The 24,928-nt window shown below is 35.5% G+C and overlaps 1 protein-coding gene across 6 annotated transcripts in view; it reads right to left on the bottom strand.

The window, feature by feature from the left end:
• Positions 1 to 24,928, bottom strand: part of RhoGAPp190 (Rho GTPase-activating protein 190) — a 179,826-nt gene that overhangs the window by 78,413 nt on the left and 76,485 nt on the right. For 2 of the 6 annotated variants that reach the window (XM_071584011.1, XM_071584014.1), the window contains exons 17-18: positions 24,423 to 24,634; positions 471 to 599 (exon numbers count right to left, since the gene is read on the bottom strand). In XM_071584011.1, coding sequence (XP_071440112.1) covers positions 471 to 599; positions 24,423 to 24,634 — 341 coding nt within the window. Of the gene's footprint in view, positions 1 to 470; positions 616 to 23,790; positions 24,124 to 24,422; positions 24,635 to 24,928 lie in introns of all 6 variants that reach the window. The other 4 variants (XM_071584012.1, XM_071584013.1, XM_071584008.1 and 1 more) reach the window with 3 other exon arrangements.

Below are 24,928 nucleotides of genomic sequence, written 5' to 3'. Positions count from 1 at the left end.
ATTGGATATTATCAAAATAATTGCTGAAAAATATGAAACTATAAACAAGAATTAATTCCAAATCAGTGTGTGTTATCATGTTCATGTATTCAGTTTTACTTCTCTATGGTATCCAAAATAATGGACAAAAATAATTTAGAGACACCTACCAATACCTAACAATTTCACTCAAAAGCGTTATTGCTACTGACATCAATAAATCATCTTTCAGAGATGAAACTAGTGAATTCACCCCAGCCAGTGAGGGAACAAATCAAAAATGCCATCAATAGAACTATGTAGGCCATTCCATCGAGGTACTCGTCCCCACGAAAGTAAATAACCACGCCAAGTAAATAACTCCAAGAATTAGAAAACTGAAGATAGCATGGTTAGCAGTTGCACCAATCCATCAACACTCAAAAATCTTAAATCACAACTCTACCAATTAACAGCTATCATGCCACTTCATTAAAAGGAATATGAATTACATGTGATTTCGTCCAAGCTTGTGTGCGATCCTGTGGGCAGGGTGGAGGCCTTCATCAGTCTCCGCGGAGGATGATCAGGGGGGGCCGGCTCGGGAGGGGTCGTGGGCGGAGGGTACACCTCAAACCCACCTGCACAACCACCACCAACAATGACAACACAACACACACTCAGTGCCACTGACACCCACCACGCAGGCACTCATTTTGTACACCACTTATCTCTTTCTCTCCCATTGAATGCCTATTCCTCCATCTGGTTTTCAAAAGTATTAATTAATATACACCCAATTGAGAACATCTAAGGAAATACTCATGACTGGTTAAAACTCACTTTTTTAAATATATGTATGCATGATAGATCCTCTAATTCAGAGGACAGGCCATCAAAATGCCAATATCTAACTACAAACAGTGCAGATCACCATACACATTTACCAAACAAGATTTTTAATATGTATGTCATTAAATTACTTTTTATGCTTTGAAAGCACCACCCTGGAAATCACTGAATAAATTCAAGCTTCAGACACACAATTTCAAACAAGTTACGGCTAACTTCCATGCAACATGCTATAACCCTAAGAAATAACAATTAAATTTGCCGACAATCTTAAAAATAATTTTTGTGCGGCATTCAAAAAATTCAAATGCAAACAAGTGTGAGGCGGTAACCTTAAACCAACAAGCCCTAGTGCTGACTAACACATTGATTTACTACTGTTGATTTCAGTTCAGGAGTTATTCTCATAACCTACATATATTAATTTGGGATCAACATTGAGTAAGTAATAAATGGGAGAATATAGTAATATACAATAGTGAAGCAGGATAGTTCAGTTATGCTTGATGCAAAGGAAACCATGCCATATGTGCAGACATTGCTAATTATCTTGTGTGATTAACTGATTCAATAAAGAAAGCTATACATACATACAAAATCTCAGCATATAACTAAAAGGATAAGGGGAGCCAAGAAATAATTTGGATGATTTCAACTACCTGCTGACTGACTGGAGAACATTTTGCATCAGCATTAAATGAAGAAACCACGATGCATGCAATGCACTTCTTAAAACTTTTCTGAATATGTACAACGCTGGGTAACTAAACACCCACTCTAAACAGAAATTTCTCACCAATTGCTCCAGGAAACAGCAGTGCACCTGAAAGCATACAGCTGAAATTCTTCAATAATTAATACCTTTTGAGTAGTTCAATTTGAGTACTTCAAAACCCTTTCCATGACTTCCCAAACCAAGGACCTGGATATGAATTCAGGCGGTAACTGGATTTTTCAGGGGTATCCCGATCCCTCATTTGGTGTCATGTGTAGAGCACTTCAAGGAGTATGCCGTCTGTCGGATGGGATGACAACCCTCATAGATTAGTGGTCGGCTGAGTGACCATCTCGACTCTAAAACTCTCAAGTATTCTTTATTTTATTTAAGAATGGCAAACATATGTACAGGTTCCTAGAGAAGTATTAAATGGCAGATTTCCCTTCAGCTTATTTGATATGCCCATCCTTGAAGATGTGTGGCATTTATTGCCACAACTTGTCTTGCACCAAGAAGTGTAGCATATTTAAATGAACTTGTAGTTTACTCCCTAATAAGTCTTCAACCACCCTACAAGAAGTCCATGCTTATTGATTTTGGAAAACTTATCACTCATGTAAGCATTCAATGATTCAACAGCTGTGGATTTAGAGCACTTATCTCTATCTAGCGTAGTGTGCTTTTCTGCTAATCACTCTGTGCAAGAAAGAATTGTAGCAATAGTGTTTTTCTGTGAAGAGTTACATCTGAATGTCAAGTTTCAAGAATGATGTGTAGAGTCAATCCGGAGACACTGATATTTAAGTGCTCCCTCCTCTTATATCAAACCCTTTTTCCTTAACAAAAACTCCATGATCATTGAATACGGCTAGGCTCCTGGGAATACCAGGAAAATGTTACCCTGAGAGAATTCTTTTCCACAATGAGTTTTCAGAGGAAATATTACAAAGATTGCTTTACTAGTGACACAGTGTGGCCAGATAGGCAAAACTAACCTAAAATTTGAAGTAACACAGAGAAAATTAGGTGTTATCGAAGATGTTGGTTCAAAGTGCAAGTACTGACTCCAGCAAATCAATAGTAGAACAATAAAATGAGGAGTGACCAGCCAACTACAGAGGAGATTTGACAAATGCTATATTTAAGAGATATTGCAGGAACCTATTATTTCAACAAACATGATATTATAAAAGCTTTTGGGGTGAGAAATAGTTTTTCTCTGTCTAAACTTCAGAGAGAACATTTTTTCATCAAGATTGTGTGTAAATGAGGATGAAGATTCAGATGAAGCAGAAGATGATGAGAGAAGTTCACCTTCTGGAGAGTGTGTCGTTATCGGATAAACGTGACCATTCCATAAGGAGAGACAATTCTGTGCTTGGAGAAAAAAATTGTAGGATCTCTCCTCATCTGAAAGATGAAAATTAGAAAAAAATTTTCAAGAGTGCAGAGTCCTAAAGTAAACTATAACGCAATCATTTCTGAAAAAAATGAGGGTGAACAGGGCTTACTAAGAACTATTTCTTATAGATTGTCATATTGGAGCATTGTAAAGTTAATGAATTTTGTTTACTTTTTAAATTATAAGGAGGTAATTGTAATATTTTTAAAGTTTCTGATATGAGCTCTCATAGCATTGTAAATATAAGTTCAATTACCCATGTCTACAGCAGTCTCTCCCTATTCAATGGCCACCCCTTCTAACTGCCATTTGTTTGAGACACCGTTGAGATTGAATTGATTCCTATTTAAAGGATTTCCCTCAACTCTGGCCAATGGCACACCAGCTTCATGGTAGAGAACAAGATCCATCTCTGAGATCTACCGCTAAATGTCATCAATACAAATTTAAGACAATCATCATTCAGTTTCCTTGGTGGTATCTATCATTTAAAATACCACATAACAGTCCTTTCCAAAAGGGAATGTGAATTTGGTAACAAGTAGTTATAAGAATTACAATTTTCATTGAGTGTTTGATATTACAAGTGAATTCAATATTAATAAGAAGAATATCCTCATTCAAAATTCAAAAAACCATAATATCAAGGAAACATTATCTGTATTGGTAGTTAATTGCCATTGTTTAAAAAATTAAGTTGCAGAATATCATCACCTTGTTCAAAGCACAGGCACAGATATAATTATTGGGACAGAAAACCGGTTAACCAATGATATTGCCAATGAAAAAACTTTCCCAAAATCCTTTTCCATTTACAGAAATGACAGAACAAATAGAATTGGGGGCGGTGTCTTCATTGCAGGAAAAATTCTTGTGTCAGCAACGCTGTGGTAATTCCAGGCAATGGTTTGGAAGTGTTTGGTGCTCAATTTAAAGTCCTCCATCCAAAAGAATTTATGTATGAGCATCTTCCAAACTGCCAGTCAACAGAGACATTTCAATACCAGAATTAAATCAACACATCAAAGGTATCTTATCCCAACACATTGATTGCGATGTTATCATTGGTAGGAATTTCAATGTCCCATCTATTGACTGGAGCACATATAGTTTTAAAAGGGGCGATAAAGGCAAAGATATCTGTGAATCCCTATTGATTTCTTCTACGTTGAACTCATTGAATCACCTTGTCACTTCACCAACTAGGGGTGATAATTTTCTTGACTTGTTAGCTGCGAATATTCCCAAAAAGTCTTTATTTTTGAGACAATGAAAGGAATAAGTGATCAAAGCACGGAAATGCTAAGCTTTCACTTTATGGGGCCCAAAATAAGACGCTTAAAAGGAAATTTTACTTGTTTAAAGAAGGGGACTGCAATGGCCTAAAGTGTGTGCTACTGAATCAATTTGCAAGTTTTAAGAAAGACAGTCATCACCAAAATACTGAGGATACGTGCAATCACTTCCATGAGATCATGCGCTCAGCAGTCAACAAGTTCGTTCCCAGTAAATTTATAAAGGATAACATGGAACGTAAATGGTACAATGGGAATGTTGGAAAAGTAATGCGACGTCAAGGTCTGTCACGCCAAGATTTAAAATATTAGGGATGCTATCTCTAGCGACAAAAGGAATGAGATCACCTATGATTATAAGAAACCCAGAGCGAATGCCAAGAATGAATTTTGGAAATCATTAAGGAAACCCAAAAGGAAAAGGTTAGCGGGAAATTTCAAAGAGAATCCAAAAGCATTTTGGTCATACGCCAGAGAAGTTCAGGGAAATAAGTCAACTGTTAATTCACTCAAAACTGATGAAGGCGAAAGAGTAACCAGCCTTTTTTGAAAAAGATTAACTTGTTAAATTCCCTCTTTCAAAGCGTCTCCACCATTTTCTCACCGAATCCTTCCGATAGCTCACGAAATCTTGCTGGTCGACCGAACCCCAAAATTAAAATCTCACATAATGGAATAGAACAATTTCTGAAAAATATTAAGCCTATTAAATCCTCTGGGCCCAATGAAATACCCGCTTGTATATTTAAGGACCTAGCTTTGGAAATTGTGCTGTATCTAGAAATAATATTTAAGAAGTCGCTGGTAGATCACAAGGATCCCAGAGATTGGAAAACAACTAACATAGCACCAATATTTAAAAATGGAGACAAGGAGGAACCGTGCAATTACAGACCTATTTCCGCCACCTCCATTTGGGGCAAGGATATCAAACATATAGTTGCTAGTTCTATCATGAAATACCTCGATAATCATGAGTTACTAATGAAAAATCAGCACAGTTTCCAAAAAGGTAGATCCACCACGCATACAACTTGCGCTTTTTGTTCTGATATTCTTATTTAGAGAGAGAGCAATGTTCCAGTGGACACGATTTTTCTAGATTTTAAGAAAGCCTTCGACGAAGTACCTAAAAGTGAACTACTCCCAAAGTTAGAAGCATATGGCATGGATACAAATATTTGGGGTTGGATTAAATACTATTTGAATGGTCTGGTACAAAGAGTAGTGATAGACGGAGTTAGCTCAAATGCAATAGAAGTTAATTCAGTTGTTCCCCAGAGAGTTGTCATTGGACCTCTTTTATTCCTACTTTACTTAAACAATTTTGATTCTGTAGTCACTAGTAAGATACATTTATTTGCCAATGATGCAGTGGTTTACCATGACATCCGTGATACTCTTTTTCCAAAAGAGCAATTCCCAACTGAATGTTATCTATCACTGGTTACGCCTCATTTAGAATATGCTGCAAGTGAATGGGATCCTCACGAAGTTAGATTAATTGCTGAAATGGATCACGTGCATCCTATAGGAGCTATATTCATTGTAAAACGTTGCTATGATAAGTTTAGTAGCGTATCCAAAATAGTAGAGGAGCTAGGCTGGGAATCACTCACATAGCAAAGGTTAAATTACAGATATAAGCTCTCCCATAAATTGGAATGAGGTCTCTTAGCAGTGAGGTTGAAAATGTATTATAACCCCCATTGTACAACGGTAGGTCATGCTAATAAAATTAGAGAGATTAAGTGGAGAACACATAGATTTAAGACAGTTTTTCCACAAACGATGGGGGACCATAATAACATTGTTCGTCCGTGGTAGGGTCATGTTCGGGTAAATTTATTCCGTAGTGTGTTCACCCCCTACCTCAAACCCTAGTGGTGGCTTGCATGGTATATATAAATCAAATCAATTGATTATTTATGGTCACTTATTAAATCATGATTCCACTGTATGTTTGACTTGGTAATGAATCTCCAAATAACAAGCCAATGGTTGAGAAACTGCTCCCATTCAACTACCAAAAATTGTTAACAGAGAGAAAATGTACCAAACACAAGACCATTTACATGAAAATGACGCCCAAAACTAATAATTACACTATCAGAAATTATAATAACTGTACAGTGTAAAATAAGGTGGGTGAAGAGTGAATCATCAGTTTCTGTCCAAGGCTAACTAAAAAACAGAATATTGATGATATTTTTGTACTAATTTAAATCTTAATTTTGCAAAATTTGATAAAATAAATAAGTAGCAGAGTTTGATGAGTGTAGCAAAGAGCATAACGTTATGACAGCAAAAGCTTTCCAAAGATAGCTGAGGAAACATCGGGAAAAAATATTTCAATCAGCATATAAATAATCTGCACTAAAAATAGTCCTTAGGAAAACTTTAAAACATACCAAGTCACCAATTGACACAGGATTATCATATTTCATAACGTATGGCATACTGTTGCCAATAATTGTGGCTCACAAAGTAGCAATTTGTGAGCTAAACCTTGGGTTACACAATTTTGATAATCTAATTCTTTTTTTCAAATTTTTAGAAGAAAGATGTTGAGAGCTAATTCCCACAATTGTCCACAGATTCACTGTGAAATTAGGTCAATTCATAAACACAAATCTCCTTAAAGACTTGATACCGCAGACAGACCACATAGTTGTACTCACCAATTGAAAGTCCAAAATTATGAATCGATCTTTTTCTCATTGATTAATCTTTACTTCAAGTTCTTTTAAAATGAAACCATTGATTGTTTACTGTGAAAATCATTTCACATACACACAACTGCTATATCTTCACAATTCACCGCATATTCTGTTTTTTCTAACGCATTGTTTCTCCCAGAAAAGATCAGAGATGGTCAGAAGGACAGAAGCAAAAACGTTCAACTGAATAAATACTCGAAGAGTTGCACTAAAATGTACGTTGGAGGCAAAAGAAAACTTGTAAGGAGCGTCCTGGCTTTGGGCATTCCCAAGTAAAAACCAAAATAATTTTACAATAATTTTTTCTACATGGAAAGTTGAAAACAGTGTTAAATTTCAATGTAAATACACTTATTTAGAGATGGCATTGGGCACATAATTAGCATTTAAGTTGAATTTTATTAAAATGAAAAATACTCTACATGGGGAGGATAGGATTCCCCAACTGGATCTGCCACTGCATCAAATGACGCTGATTATTTAGGCAACAATTTTGTATTTAGTTAACAGAATTCACAATCACATAGTCATGTGTACCCATGTGTTCTCATCATACCATATACCCATTATAAGATTCACTTTTTTTCACAAGTTTTCATTTAAAAATGACTTTTTTTTTAACATGCATATTATTTGTTCTAAGCATCCCTGCTTGCACAACTTCATACTTCCTACTATCTTATTGCAGCATTGCTGTTGATGGGAACCATTCCTTCTCCCCACGCATTCATGTCTTTACTTACACTTCGTCTACAGAAGGTTGAATACAAAAGCACTATCATTGATCCTGATGTTTGATGGCTCAACCTACATGATACCTGCAGTTCATGCATCAAGGAAAGATTCTATCTTCCCCATCCTCTGTTTTTTCCCCCTACTTTCATCAAAATCCTAAAAGCATTTTTTAAATGTTACAGCAAAATGCCTGCTAGCAAGGGAGATATATCCATGTATACCAAAGAACACCCATGAGGAGATGGATTGAGGGGATTGAAGAACCAATTCAGACACTGCTGCCCTTTGACCCTTCCACTTCACTAGTTCAGAGGGAATTCCAGGTTCCCGTCCTTAAAAATATTGTTGACATCTGTGACAACCCAACTGGGAACTGTATTGGGATATATTGCATCCAGACATCTACCAAAATGACACCACAGATATCACCCACAGTATTAAGTGAATTAACATAGCCTCCAAATTTTTCCTCCTCAGTCTCTCAAGACCATTCAATCTACTTTAGCTTTTCTCTCCGCAGTCAATGAAGTAAAATTTCCACATCCGTTGAATCAGTACAAATAGATCGCTCAGCTTGGAAATTTTAAATGGAAAACCAACAGCAATAATTTTTCAGTACATACCATTCTAAGCTGAGAAACCTTGCCTACTACATGATTCATCTGGCTTTGACCCCAGGAATGTGTTTAAAGATCATTAAATAGTTCCCTCCATAAATCTAGGGTTCTTGCGGTTAATATTTGTTGACACATTATTCAAGTTTTCTGTGAACATTACCTTTCATTTTTTTCTTTATAATGGTCCCAGATGGGCAGTATTAGGAGTAGTAGTAAGACAGGAATGTCCATTACTACGTTCCCACATATGAGTAGATGGCATTGATAGAACAGGCATGGAAAGTATTGGAGATAAGAGTGAAAGTCGGCAGGGGATCTCAAAATGAGTTAGGTTTACAGATGAGAAAGCTTTAGTTAAAGTCAGCCAAGAGGTTCTAGTCATTGCTGAACACAGAAAATGTATCACAGGTAATGACAGATGATAATCAATATAAACAAAACAAAGTGGTTTTCCAGAAAGGGAAGGCTAAGCCAAATGTTAAAATAGGATGGTAAATAATAAAACAGATAGGACAGTTTACCTACCTTGGCAGAGTATTGGACCAAGGCAGTCAAATAAGTTGGGCTAAGATGAAAAAAGTGCTTGGCAAAGGAGCTTTCATAAGGAGGAGGCAATGGATGAAAAGACTGACTAAAGATGTAAAGAAAAGACTAGTGAAAATTTTGTACAGAACATGTATTTGTAGAGCTTGGAAACTTGGTTGTCAAGACAAGATGATAAGCATAGTGAACGTTATTTAGGTGTGAGTGAATAAAAGGGTATAAATGGTAAAATGGATAGAAAGGAACACAACAAGGGAGTGCCATGCATGGTGGAGGTGGTGAGTATTGTCGGTAGAAATATTAAGCGAGCAGGATACGTGAATGGAGGGCACTTTAGCTGTGGATGGAATGTTGAAGGTTTAGATGGATACATTAAGCAGGCAAGGTATGGGGAGGAAAAAGAATAGGCATTTGGGCAGAAAGTATGCGGTAGAATGTATGTGAAATTGTGACAAACATTTTAATATGGTTTGGCATGCCATGTTGTCTTGTTGGATAAAGCTAAGATATGTAATTATGTTCAGTCTTTATCCATTCAAAACTAACTTTAAATTATAGGTTTCCAAAAATTATAATGCTCCAAAATGCAAAAGAAGTGATGGTAGCCCTTCAAAAGTCTAAGGCAAGCCGTGAGGTGCTCATCATCAATCAAAAGAGTGCAATCTTTGCTTCATTAAAAACAATACATGTACACTAAATTGAAATATGTATGGCGAAATATAAATATTTAAATTATGAGCAAAATGAAAAAAAATTAAACCTAGAGTTTCTGTGGCACCACATACCATAAAAATTGCAGTTACGGTGAGCAAAAGGGTGACAGTGAGCATAAAAAAGTTCCAGTTTTATGGATTGAAGGTACAAATATGTAGAAAAATATGCAGTCAATGACAGTTGTACGAGAGAGCCTTAAACCTGCAACATGACTTGATTAAAAAATGTACTGCAAATAAGAAAACCAGGCAGTTTACATCAAGTTGAAAATGAGACAATGTGTAAAATAGAAAAACTACGAGAGCCGCCGAATCTATTAATGAAGATGCAACTGCTAGACTTACAACAGAGCTGAAGAAGGCATTCCAAGTTTAGCTTTTAACTCCGATGATAATTTGCTGACTTATTTTAGAATAAAATGCACCAAGAATGGATGCTTACATAAAAAAGCAAAGAGAGAGAGCAAATGGTTAATAATATCCAAGAATTTTATTACTCTTGTTATGTGGTCCCCCTCCCAAAACAGTAACCTCCAAGGAAGCAAAATTCCAGAAATTACATATGTAAATGATTTGACAACCCTGCTTCTTGTAAACACACAATTACTTCAAACAAATGAAAACCCTTTTGCAATGCAGAATGGAAGATCCAGCAAGCAGTGACCTGCACAGAGGATGTTGAAGAAAGATAAGTTTTGGTTTGGAGCAAACTATCTGTGCTATCTATGGATGCTATCTACTAGCAATGAGTTTTGGTTTGAAGCTAGCATTTTGACACCCTTTCAACCAAAGTACTTCCTTGATTCTTACACTGCACTCTTTTTTCAGGGGCAATATTGACAATTTTGAATTCGCTCTGTGATCATTTGCACATATTTCCCAAAATTAATTGGTAAAAATGTTACAGGCTTTCATGGGAAGTGAATAACTAAATGCAATCAAAGACTGAAGAAATAGGGACTCATACTACAGGATAAAGGTCCAATGTGCCAGAATCTTGCCTAAGGAACCGGACAAAGAATATATTTGACCTTCTCAATACTAATCAGGATAAAAGAGGATTCAGGTAAAAGTTTGCATTGCTTAAAATAGAGTACCAGCATTTCGCAAATAAATATTGACCTAATGGGTGTGGAGCACATATTATTTAAATATTAATAGGAATATGTCAGTGGAAATAGAAATACACCATTATGCTAATGGTCACGGGTGATATTCGAATTCAACTAATCAAACTTTTTAACTTTGAATCAAATCATTCAACTGATTGGTGAATCAAAGCTTGGAAGCTGTGCAGGTCCTTAATATCAACTTTTTAACCACAATAGGAGGTACTAAAGGGATATAGCACAGATGATTGATAACAGAATCAAATCTTTTGATTATTGGATTAGCTGCTCTCTGGAATGTTTAAGAGAAAATGCACTGTTTAAGGGAAGGAGCTACACTCAGAAACCATTAAAAATTTAAGAGCATATAACAATTTCCAAGTGATCACTTAAACTGATCAATCAATCAGCTCAAGTACTTGGAGATTTGTAGATTCAGGAAGGCATAACAATTTACAACAAGATGCTAAACTTAATCTGAAAAATTTTTCTACAGCCAATGAGAAAGCTGTCATTATTTACTGTCATATTAAACACAAGTTTAAGCAGACATTTACTGCCATTGACAGGAAAGAAAGAGCAGGAGGCAAAAAAAACGAAAGTGGCATTAGGGAGAGGGTAGGGAGTAAAGATTTAAATAAACCCTAAAGGGATGGACCCCAATACCTCTAGGCCAATGCCTTGGGAATTTGGGGATCAGTTGTGCCATTATTCCAAAAACATCTCCCATATCCTTTCTTCTATCAAGGAAAAAAAACCAATTTATTTAGATCATTTTTCTATGACATTTGTTCTAAGTCCACAAAATTCTACACGGACAATGTCTGTACAACGAAATGGCAGTCTGTGGATAATAATGCTCAGGAAAACTCATTACTTCTCAAAGTCAATTCAGAGAACATATATTTCTTGTGACGTAAATGTGAATGAAGAAGTCTTCTTTCAAAAATAGTATCTCAGCTACTTTTTTCACGACCTGTAAAACACTATTTCTAATGAATATGCTAGAAACTTCATCTCCTTCCATAATAATCATTGCTGATTGATGAAAAACTAATACCAATGATTCATCTCTAGGAAGTCTCACAAAAACATGTCCTACAAACACTAATCCTACATTCTGTAATCATCAAAATATGGTTGACATAAAGCAAACCGTTAAATCTGCATTTTACTCACAAACCCAAACCATATTATTATGGCATCATGAGCATGCATTTTATGCAGTAAGACTAACTTCAAAGACAGTTTTCTAATTAGTTTCAAAATTAGTTGTAAACTACTTAACACAAAAACAGATGGCTAAAGTTAACAAAATGTACTTGATCCAGTAGCTATAATTTCTCGGAGTACATGAATTCATTTTATGTGAAACAGCCAATGACACACAGATGGTTATCCAATAAGCATTTTACTTGCACAGAGGGAAACACCAGCATAGCAAATTTCAGAAACAAAGACCCATGGCTTGTTTTGTTCTGATCTACTCCTATTTTTTTAAGTAAGTTCTCCCAAAACATACCCAATCCACATCAGGATCATGATTATTACACCAATCATGATAATTTCACAACCTCCTCACCCCCTCCACATCACCATTCCAATAGTTACGGCCACCATCAATAATTCAACCCTCAACTCTTTTCACCCATGGCCTACAAGAAAAACATGACTCTGTTACCTTTTCTCCTCCCACCACCCGTAGATGGGTGACCACCACGTTTTCCCTTCACTGCTAAGACAAAATTCAGTGTATTCCAATTCTCTCATGAATGATAAGGGCTCGCAAATGAAATATCACATCCTTTCCAGCTAGTTTGCCGTTGGATTTTTCCCCAAGTCCTCCTGACCATAACTGCCTAAGCTCTTAAAATGCTCACCAGTAAGTTGATTACAAGAACAGAGTAGGAAAATGTGACTTTTAAATGAATATGTAGGCTCTCTTCATTTTAGGATATTTTTTAGCAGCAAGTAAGCAGTATTATCAAAAATAATAGTTCATTTCAAAACAGATACAAACAAGTATGAAAATTCTTTGTAATATTTACATATGAACATTCTAGGCAATCATTGGAACAGAAAGCTGATTAACCACTGATATAGCCGACAGTGAACTCTTCACAAAATCATTTTCAGGTTACAGAAACGACAGAATAAATAGAATCGGGTGCAGACGATTTATTACAGTTAAAACTTTTTGAGTCAGCAGGGCTGAAATAATTTTAGTTGATGGCTTAGAAAGCATTTGGTGTTCAATTTAAAGTTTTTAATCAAAAAGAACCCAGGTATGAGCATTTTACAGGCCCCCAGATGACAAAAATAATTCAATACTAGAACTAGATCAGCATATCAGAACTTTCTCATCCCAAAACAACGATTGTAATATTATAATCGGTGGATTTTTATATGTCCCATTTATTGATTGAAGCACATTCTGTTTTAAGACCTGAGAGTCACTATTACATTCCTTCACGTTGAACTCTATGCATCAACTTGTCACTTTACCAACTAAGGTTGATAATGTTCTTGACTTTTTGGGGCAAACATACCAATTAAGTCTTTAACTACAGAAACTATGAAAAGATTAGTGACCAGAGAGTAGCAAATGCTAACAACAAGGGGTCCAAAAGAAGAAGCCTACAAGAAAAATTTACTTGCTTAAAGAAGGAGACTACAATGGTTTAAAATTTGTGTTACAGAGTAAATTTGTAAAATTTTGAGAAAGACAGTAAACACTGAAATACTGAGGATATGTGGAATCACTTTTTGACATCACACACTCAGCAGTGCACTGGTTTACTCTCAGTAAATTTATAAAAGATAACGGAGAACCTATTTGGTTTTATGCTGAAGTTAAAAAATCATTATAATGTGAAAGGCTATATCACGTCAAGATGAAAAGATATCTCTGGTGACAAAAGGAATGTGATTACTTATGACTATAAAATATCTAGGGCGAATGCAAGAAGGAATTTTGAAGGTGTAAAGCAAATTCAGAAGGAAAATAAAAGCAGAAAATTTGAAACCAAATTTGAAAGAATTTTGGTCACAAGTCAGTTAGGTTCAGGGAAATAAGTCTACAGTTAATTCACCCAAAAATGATAAAGACAAGAGTAACCAGCATTTTTGAAAGGGCCAGCCTACTTAATTCCTTCTTTCAAAGCATCTCCGCCCATGTCAAACTATGTCTCACCAAATGTCTCCCAGAGTTTACCAATTCGTGCCTGCCAACTGATGCCCAAAATTGAAATCTCATATAATTGAATAGAAAGTTTGCAGAAAAATATTAAGCCTAATAAATCCTCTAGGCTTAATTTAATATTTGCTCATTTACTTACAGGAACTAGTGTCAGAAATTGCATCACATCTAGAACTAATATTTAAGAAATCACGAGTAGATCACAAGGTTCCCAGTGACTGGAAAATGGCTAATGTAGCACCTATACTTAAAAATGAAGACAAGGAGGAATCAAGCAACTACAAAACTATTTCCCTCACATCCACATCATGCAAGGTTATGGAACATATAGTTACTAATTCGATAGTGGGACACCAAAATAGTAGTGTGCGATGAAAAACCAGCCAGTTTCTGAAAGGGCAAATCCTGCAAGAGACCACTTTTGGGTTCTGATCATATTATTCTAGGTTTGCGAGAGAATAATGTTCCAGTAGACCTGGTTTTCTAGATTTTTAAAAAGCTTTTGACAAAGTACCTCATAGTAAACTACTCATAAAGCTAGAAGCCTATGGCATAGATAAAAATATCCTGGACTGGATTGAAGACTTTTTGATTAGTCCAAAAACAGGTAAAGAGAGTAGTCATGGATAATGTTAGATCTAATGCATTGGAAGCCACTTAAGGTGGAAATGTTATCTTTGCCCAGTTAGTCCTCAGGTAGAACATGCTGCCAGTGCGTGGGACCGTTATAAAGTTGGATTATTGGCTGACTTTGATCGTATGCAGCATACAGGAGCTAGATTTGTAAAAAGTTGTTCTGAGAAACTGAGTAGCATATCAAAACTAAAAGAGAATCTAGGCTGGGAACCCATGCTATGCTGGTGTGCATTTCCTGAAATCATTACCTGAAAACTAAGGGAAATTAAACGTTTTTGTCATTTAAGTCTAAACTTTATTAGTTCCAGAGCGAACATCAATTCTATACCGTGGATTCCTGTCTCTTCTCTCTGTCAGTAAATAATTTTATTCTCATGTAAGCTGTTACTGCTCCAGTTTACTGATTTCTTTTTTATTTGTGACAATCATTTGTATTCAAACTCGAATTGCAATTGTATTGTGCTCGCTGGAATATTTGCAATCAATGTGACATGTTCCTCACATGCATCAAACATGTCTTTTAGGAACCAATAAATATCATTCATTCCTTCCTTCCTTTACTGAGTTAAGTTAGATTCAATTTACAATCCAAAATATATTGATTGGAGTACAAAATATTATTTGATCACAACTCTTGCTACTCGATCCAACTAATAAAACACAATGCTATTACCAGAGTTACATTTTTTTATCAAGTGCCAAATGTTTAAATGAGTTTTTACTACCATCACAAATCAAGAGGAGGACACACAAAAAACCTACCAACATTCCTTCCTAGATATATTTTTTTCTTAGTTCCCACAGTACTAGCCATGACTGAAGACATATTTAGCATGTTACCCACAAAATTATTCACTACCTTAACCACTCCAGAGGGAGATGTTTTCAACCCTGATAAGTTAAGAGAGCATGCATGGCAACCCATGCATTTTTATTAAGCTTTTTCTGATAGATTACATAGTGCTTGAACAATAAATGTCACATTTCATTTCAAAATTATCTTACACTCACCAAACATGCTATTTAGTGCATTTGCAAAAAACATTTTAAAAACTACCAAAGTTATTTATTATCAAGAAAGCATTTCTTTATTGTGTAAATAACGAAACTTTAATTAATAGAGCGGGCGGATAGCTTGCTCAAAAACTGCACGACAATGAATATCATGTGAACCATGTGTTAGCATGCTACAAGTGCAATAAAGAGGACAGACTGAAACAATGAATCAGAGAGGAGTGAAAAGGGAGGAATGAAACACAACGACAATAAATCCATATTCACTAATGGTATTGACAAGAAATCAAATCATTCGACTAAGCACCTACATACAGAAGCTCTTCAAATTAAACAGTATCAAAACTCAAAAGCAAGGCCTTCCCTCCTGCATCCCTAATTGCCCACAGCATGCAGTAAGCTCCCCACCACTTCATTCCAATAATCACAGATAGACTATTTTCAGAAATCAAACAAGGTGGACACTAGGGCTGCAGCTTCAGACACCCTTCAACTCTCACAGTGGTACTATCCATCAGAAAACACAAAATAGATACCATTTATCATGACATTTGTATTTATAGGAGAAAGCATCTGGGTGTATAAACCAAAAAAAACCATTAATAGTAAAAGCTCACAGGAGAGTGTTCAAGGAGAAAAAAGATATAATCTGAATAGAGCCAACTCAATGGTTGGTGTGGAGCAGCACTGCACGCTGCTAATGTTGTTCTTCAAAGATCTAATAGATATACTTTAATTCTAACACCTCGCTATGCTTCATGTGCAGCGTCTTTTATATAGATAAAATAATCCAACAATTTTTCTCTTCGCAGGGTCCAATGCAAGTGAGCACTCAGTGAGTCGAACTCCAATTAAGGGTTTCATACCATCTCTAGCTGCTGTTGTAATCTAATGTATATGTCCTACTACTAGCCCAAATGCAAACGGCATTATATTTTCACTCGAAAATTTTGTTATGCAGTCATTAATCATTTAATAACATAGTATTGTTCACTTAACTATCCATTTATATTGTTAATTTAATATTGTATTCCAAATAATAATGGTAAACAGTTAACATACAAATAAGGGGACCAAGCTCAACATTTCAGGTTACATAAATTTTAAAAAAAATCATATCTATGCTAACATTTGACCCCCACTTTGACTGCATATCATCTCATACCTCAACAAACATAATCATAATGTAAAAAACACACTAAATTATCAAACAGTGAGCTCCCCCAAAACTATTCAGCATGTGATTTTGATACTTTAAAAAATTCCCAATAAATCAATGTAATTATTCAATTATTCTGGCATTTCAAATTTACCTTCCAATTTGCAATTCCTCTTTCAATTTTTACCCTGCTCAATTATAATGTTAGCTTATTCTAGTGAAAAGTATTCCAGTTTCATCAGCATTTAAAATTGTCATTGGGTAAAAAGGTTTTCATTACATCAGGCAGTGTAGAAGTTATCCACCCTGATATCACATCAGAGGAAATATTCACCGACTCCCTTGTAACGCACACTTGCGTACATTTCCATTCATCACCAACAATCACTCCCAAACATCCAGGATTAACTTTAAGTCAATGTAAACGTGTCCAATTCGCCAAAGATACAGGGCTAGGAGTATTCTAGTCAATTGTCGGTTTCAACCTGATGATCAATGCCACATTCAGATATTTTGTGTTTTACTACATGTACAGCTTCTATTCCTTATAATACACAATTTGATTTTTTTTAACTTTCTATAAATGTCCAAAAGATTAAAATCATATCCTCTCAACTGTTTTCATACATCAGTTTTGTTTCTATTATCAGTATCAACCAGTCATTTGCAGCAACTGCAGTTTCACTTCCAGCAGAATTGAATTTGCTTAGTGGTGTAACAACCATTTTTTGAAGGGTTCTTATTCACCATGAATTTACTGATTTGCAAACAAGAATTATGCCCAAAAAGAAGACATTGGGAACTCATTCTCTTAACATAAAGACACCTTACCCTGATGCTCCAAATCAAGAGATTGTGCAGTATCTTAAGAACTTATACCCAAGGGCCATGAGGAATATAGGAACACTCAACAGTATAACAATATAGAGCCTTTTTTTTTAGAGATTCTTGCAGCCCTTCCCTTTACCGAATGGCAAAAAGTCCCCACGGTTTGCTCAGAAGCAAAAGAAGAAAAGTCATATTTTTGTTCCACTTAAAATCATCATTCAGAGGATTTCTCAATATCCAGAGTTTTATTCTTAATTCTTCAGTTTTTTTTTCAAAAAGTAAAACAATAGGAATGATTCAAGAAAAGAGGTCCTGGAATAAATTCAAATTTGCGACAAGTTCATAAAAGAAGCTAACACAGTAAAATCCTGATTATCCATTTCGCAGATTAACCATGCTATTTATTCTCTTCCCAGCATCTCAAAATATTAATGCAATCATTAAGAAAATTAAATGCTTTGACACTTCAACAAACGTTTTAAATAATACAAATCTAATCTTTCTGAAAAGTTTATCATTTTACAAAATCAATAGTTGCCAATAGTAAATAATGTTTGATTTTAATATTTTTGTACTATTCATACTTTATCCCATTAATTATTTCCCCTCACATTCATTGACTCAGAGAATTCCCTAGTCTCCTTCAACTCAAGCAAATACATAATTTTAGCATTCAACAAATAAGTCATTTACTATCTACGTTGCATTATTTCAATTGGTATCAAATGGATGAATGAGAAATCCATATCAGTGATCTTTTTGAAAAATTTTATCTTTCGCAAGTAATTTGTTTTTCCATGGCTACATGATTGGTTTAGCTTTCTGAGGAAAATGCGTTCCACTATCTACTTTATGGTAGTTCGTGTTCCTGTAGACCTGTAAATCTACTCTCATAAAACAGCTGAAAAATGGAAAAATGTACTTACACTCACTAAAAATCAGAAATTAATTACACGAAATGAATCTTTACTTATTTCCATCTATATCATGACCATATTTTCCACATATTTTAGCCTTTGGTACTCTGTATTATTTGATTTTCTATACTTCATTGTGCATCCATTAGCAAGGAGAGAGAGTTTATTGTAATAATAACTATTATGGTGCTGCACTTACAATTACACGCAACATACTTTTTTTTCGTGGTTTGCCAACTGAATTAAGCTTTTAGTGCTTTCAGCCTAAATTATTTGTCCAAAAATCTAAATAGCTTCAAGTGCAAAAATTATAAACATGCTCAAAAACTACCATTGCTTCACATGTGTAATGGTTTTGAACATATGATAATAGAACAGAAAAAGAGGCAGTAATGGATGCTGTATTACCACATTGGATATATTAAAACATTACATAACCATTCTGACTTTCTGTCGCAATAACAAAAAACAAAATAAATATAAAAGTAGAATGCCAATGCATTTCACACAGCAATTATTTTAAATTATCTCCGGATTTCTTTAAATCAGATCTCATCTTGTCCTTGTTCACTAAATCTTAGGATTCTTTTAAATTACCAAAGATATATTGAGGCAAGGTTCCTGCTAAATGGAATTTTTTGTGGTGCAGCATCCAATATTTAATATAGTACAGATTATTTAAGTACCATTGGATTTCGGGAGTCCCCAGAAACAAATATCATTTGAATGAGTCAAGGAGCCTTTCTAGTTATGTTTTCATGGTTTATTTTAAGGTCTTTGTTCTAAATTTTTAAGCTAACGTAGGCTTGCCTTTGACAAGTATAGGCAGCTCAATATCACCAAACAGTGTATTACGAGGGTCATCCGGAAAGTAGTACCCGTTCGTGCCGCATGAAGTGCTGACGACGCGAGTAGCCGCTGGACGAGGTCAGATAGCTTCAGTGGCTTGTCTGCCTTCTCTGAGCCAAGTTGCGTGACGCTAGCATTGCCTGTGTTGTTTCTGTGATTGTTTACAATGTTTAAAAAAATTGAGAACGCCGCCAGTTGTGAAGTGAGGGCAGTGATTAAATTCCTCAATGCAAGAAACGTTCGCCCATGTGATATTCATCGCCAATTAAAGGAGGTGTATGGAGACAATGTAATGGACGAGTCGTCTGTTCGGCGGTGGTGTCGCAACTTCAACATGGGGAGGGGGAACACACACGACGATGAGCGTTCGGGGAGACCGTCTGTCATTACAGACCAACTGGTGAGCTCAGTTGACGAATTCGTGAGGAACGATCGGCGCGTCACAATTGATGACATCTGTGAGCATTTTCCCAATGTTTCTCGAACAATTGTTCATGAAATTGTTAAACACCATCTGCATTATGCAAAAATTTGTGCAAGATGGGTCCCTCGCGTATCTCAATGAGCTGGCGGCGAAGGACTATGCAGCAGGAATACAGAAACTTGTCACACGTTATGACAAATGCCTTAATTTGCTTGGAGATTATGTTGAGAAGTAGTTTAAAGTATCCTCTTTCAAATAAAATTTTTTATGTTTGTTAATATTTACTTTTGTGTCTTTATTTCACGAACGGGTACTACTTTCCGGATGACCCTCGTAGTATATTATAATACTAAAATACATGTATTAAAACATTAATTCATAATTAAAGAACTACAAAAATAAGCACCAGAGGTACTCAGAAGGTTGTGATTATATCAAGGAATTGAACATCTTGCTCTTTCCCAGGCATTCTTTTCTAAACCCAAATGGCATTCTCCCATTAGTTAGCTAGTTTTATAAAATTTTAATATTTCAGTAGCAGGAAACATTAGGGGTTACACTTGACTTGTTCCATTACTATCCAATATCTGTGAAATAAAGAATTAAAGGTTCAAAGTGATGAAAAATATACTTTCCTCCTCTTGCTATTATAACATCTTAGTTGGGATTACAATTGAGTGTTCCTAAAATGGAAATCTCCACATCTTATCCTACAGCTAATGACTCGACAGATGAAGCATGAGAATGACCGGGGTCCCATCCTCAAAAACGGATAAGTGTATCTGGATGGGAGCACAAGCTTCTGGGCACAAAAGAATGAGGTCACTGGAAAAATCCCAGCTCAACCCAACATGCTCATCGAGTTGGCAATATCAGCCAGTTTATTTAAGCAGACACGCTAACAGAATTAAAGGAAAATAAATCGCAAAACTTGCGGACATTGGGCAGTTTTTGACCAAGGTGGCCAGCCCCCTTATCAGCAGAAAAAGAATGAATTAAGGGTCAGTGCACTGTTCTATTATGGATGGTATATGGGAGAGGGGGGGGGGGGCAGCAGTGAAATGTAAAGGAGCGAGATTTAATTTCAATATGAGTAAAGGGTGATTATTTAATGAAGTTCAATGTTTTGGGAAATGGAAACATTCTTTTTAATGGCAAATGTTTGTTAGAAGGACCCTAACAACCTAACTATGAATTATTCTATATTTTTTTAGCTGTATTTCTGTGTGCGGTAATGCAGCTGGAGGAAGGGAGTGGAGGATATAAAATGATTAATAATTATTATTTTATGTTTGTGTTTTGCGTAACGGATCATTTCAATAGAAATGAATACTCTCCTGGTTTCACCAAATTCTTCCGCATTAACTCACAGATTTTAGATTTGGTATTTCGATACTTGGGAGCAAATTGATTATAAATTCAGCCCACTATAGTAACTCCAATAAACCATGCATTGACGAATGATTTCTAAATAGAGGTCATTCATTATCTCCTCAGAACTCAAGGCTGTCCATATTATTCTAAGGCAATAATCTGTAACCATCGGCTTTGATCAGAATTAGCACAAAAGTAGAGACACCCTTTCTGAAGAGATTTACTGAGGAGGAAGCTTGGACTCACATAGTAAACCTAGCATATTTGCAGTCAAACTTTTCCGTACACACCAATTTCATCCACATTATACGGATATCTGAGATAACTGTAAATCATACTTAGTCAGCAGAGCTTGCAACTGTTTTGTAAATGGTTCACTATCATTATAATTTCTTGATATCATAGGCTGGTCATAAAGAAGATATCATGGTTGCTTATTTTTAAACAACCTTGAAGCACATGGGTAATATAATTAAGTGTATGGTATTGGTTTTATTAAAAGGAAGATATTTATGTCCTTTCATTTTAGGTTGGTGGGTGCCTCAAATTAAGTTGAATGGGTATAATAGCAGAATACTTTATGCTTTGTGATAACTTAATAGTTTATCATGTCAACATGCGAAACTGGAAAACTTGAGATACTTGACAGCTTTCTGCTATTGACCTTTTATTTTATTTACTGAACTTAACATACGTGTATATTGAGATTATCATACACACCTAATTTCTCCAGTTTTGTCAAAATTTTGTAACTTATAATTCAGTTCAAGAATTAATGGCAAATCCCAAATGGTGTTTTCCACTCTTCATCATATTGTTCATGTATTTTGTAATTGTGTTAGGCATGTGGTTGAATTTTTATGCTTTTCATTCTCTTTCAAAAAAATTTCATTACATAAATAAATGAATATGATAGAATATAAGCACATGCACAACTTAATTATTTTAAGGACACATTTATGTTCCTCGTAGCATAAGCTATTTATACTTTAAGTAATTTAACTTCTGTTTTTTCATCTATTCCTGTCCTGATTCAGTGGCCCACCATATGTTAGGTAAAGTAAAATGAAATTACAGAGCAGTTGGATATAATTTTCCTTCCATTTCCTGCAAATTAAAATGCCCCTTGATCAACAACTTTTTCCTTTGTCCCCTACAAAAATGTAAAAGAGAGGATTCACTGTTTCATTATTATTGGTTCTACGTGAAAATGTTGTTTTACAATTGCAATAGATGCTCCTGCTAGAATGATTAATTTATAGTCTCTACTTGGACTTCTTCCACCAAAGAAATGTAGTATACTATTTGGAGTATTTCAAAGGGACATTTTTAAACAATAATTGCTCACAAATGCTCTTCCATTCTGGACCTCATTTAATTTTATGAATATTTCAAATATATTCTACACTTTTCATATATGATTATGACTCTGACCTTTTGCCACATTTTCACAACCTGTAAAAACATATTTCTACCATTTTAGTTCCACTTCACTAACTTTTCTGAACAGTAATAATAAAATTCTCTATCTTACCAAAAAATTTTCAAAACTAATGTCTCACTATTTGCTTCTATAGACATACACACACCCCCACTAACACTAGAATAATTTTTGGAATATGAAATTTTCCAATCAAATTGATTATTGCATACTTGAGCATTTATCTATCCCTTAAAACCATATATTTATTATTGCCATAGCACTTAAGCAGTTACCATAACGTACACTATGGTATGAAAATTTGACCAGCAGGAACACTTATTTAATACATTGCAACAGAAATTACACAGGTATCATATTATGGCATTTGAAGTTATATTTCAAAATGCATAATAAGATGAATACTGAGCTATATAGATATATGAGAGATGTCTCTCCCTATATATTGCTTGATATGGAAAAAAAATGGTGAACTGATTGTTAACTGCAGTGTTGTGCATTTCACTGAATGTTATGTAGTTGCACTTGACTAAATTTTAGCTAATTATTTTGTATTGTTGTACAAAAATTAGCTGATACAATTGTAATAATTTGTTACTCAACAATCATTCTATTGGATTATGAGGAAAAACGGCTGATTTACAGACTAAGTTTAAAAGAAGAAAACATGATGAGTTTTTTAATATTCTCAAGAAATAGTACGTGTAATTTATGTTTTTTTTTCAAGTAATATTAACATGCACTTTGTTAGTGTGCTGATTTAATCATTACATTAAAATGTATTGATGAAAGTCAACGCATACTCACAGTTATGACTACATGCTTGTATTGCACTTGCTAATGTTGTGAAATAAGAGAAAAGACATCCACATTTTTTTTCTCGATTTAATGACAGCCAAAAATTAACAATCACATTGATATTACTCATCTAATTATGCCTGGATTTTTAAGCTTTAGTCAATGGTGGTAACACTGAACCTCCAACTAAATTTAGTCTGCCTCTTCAGTCTGTCTAGAACAATAAAGGTGTATTCTACAACAGGGAAACTTCAGTAATTAAGATTCACACAAGTCATTTATTCTTCCCCTCTGCATTTAGCCTACTTTCCTAGGAGTGAATGCATGTCAAGGATGAAAAGGGCACTGCTGGCTCTTTCTAATTATATTCTAAGGACACCAGCCTTTAGGGCTGACTCTTACTGGATTATTAGCTAACAGTAGTAAATCTGGTGCTATGTCAAACACTAGTCTATGCTTTTGTGCAGACACAAGAGAAAATATATTCACCCCTTTCTCTGGAAAGTTGCGATGACCGATGAGGACTCCTGGAAGTTTCTAAAGTCAGGCTCTCTGCCTTGAAAATGTGAGACTTGTGATCTGAGAAAGGTTTGTTGCCATATGTAGCGGAATATGGAGGGGGGTGATCCCTCAGGGATAGTTTAGGGGAGCCGATTTCCCCGCTTGAGTCTCTGGTAATATGGCTATAAGGGGGAGGGGCTGGGGTGGAGCTGTGGTACAGAGGCGAGGACAGGTGCAAAAGCTCCAAAGGCCCGACTTTTGGTCTAGAAGAGAAGGCTGTTGGCAGAGATTCTGTACTAGGATATGACTGGTGAAAATGCTCTGGAAAGGAGACCATGTACACCTGCATTCAAAATGTACATTTACATACAAAATATAATTTCAAAGCTCTATATCATAACCTCATGCTTAGGATTGGGAGTTTTAAAAATAAAGAAAGCTTTGTGAAACATTTGCCGAAAATAATTAAAAATATAAGCACAACTGAGTATTAGCTAAGGTACCAATCATTCTGGTATGAGACTAACATCTTCACAGTGTTAAACACCAAACATCCAACGGTGCATGAAAATCATACATAATACCACAACGCATTTCAGAAATTAAATAAAATACCTTACCTTGCTGCAGCTTCCTGTGACTCTTAATTTGGCTCGGTTTGACTAGATGTTCACCATTTTCTTGGCTATACATATCTACATGTGAGTATATGTCACTATCATCACTTGGGCTGAGTGGCCGGTCATCAGGGAAGGTGGGAGAGAGTGGCTCATCTATGTCATCACCTAATGACCCATCAGTGGGAAGACGCTCGTATATCTCTGATCCAGAACTGAAATTAAAAAGCAACATCTGCATGTAAAAACAGAAAATAAAGAGTTCACTTTAATGTTACCAGCCACTTTTCAACTGTTTGTTCCAACCCTTCAACTTAACCAACATGCCAAACTGCTCGACACGTATTGCCCTCTCGGTGATTCCTTAAGTGTTTCCCAAGGGAATAGCCACACTCGCTTCCCAACCATCTTAACAATAGCACCACAATCACCCAACAATTTACACAGTATGAAGAACCACTTCTTAAACATAAAGATTGACTTGGGATAAAGATATGAAGTGGAGAGAT

This window comes from Hetaerina americana, unplaced genomic scaffold (genome assembly GCF_022747635.1).
Source record: "Hetaerina americana unplaced genomic scaffold, ioHetAmer1.1.p SCAF_16, whole genome shotgun sequence".
NCBI classification, from domain to species: domain Eukaryota; kingdom Metazoa; phylum Arthropoda; class Insecta; order Odonata; family Calopterygidae; genus Hetaerina; species Hetaerina americana.
The sequence above is the reverse complement of the archived record's forward strand: the minus strand, read 5'-3'. Positions and strand labels throughout refer to the sequence as shown.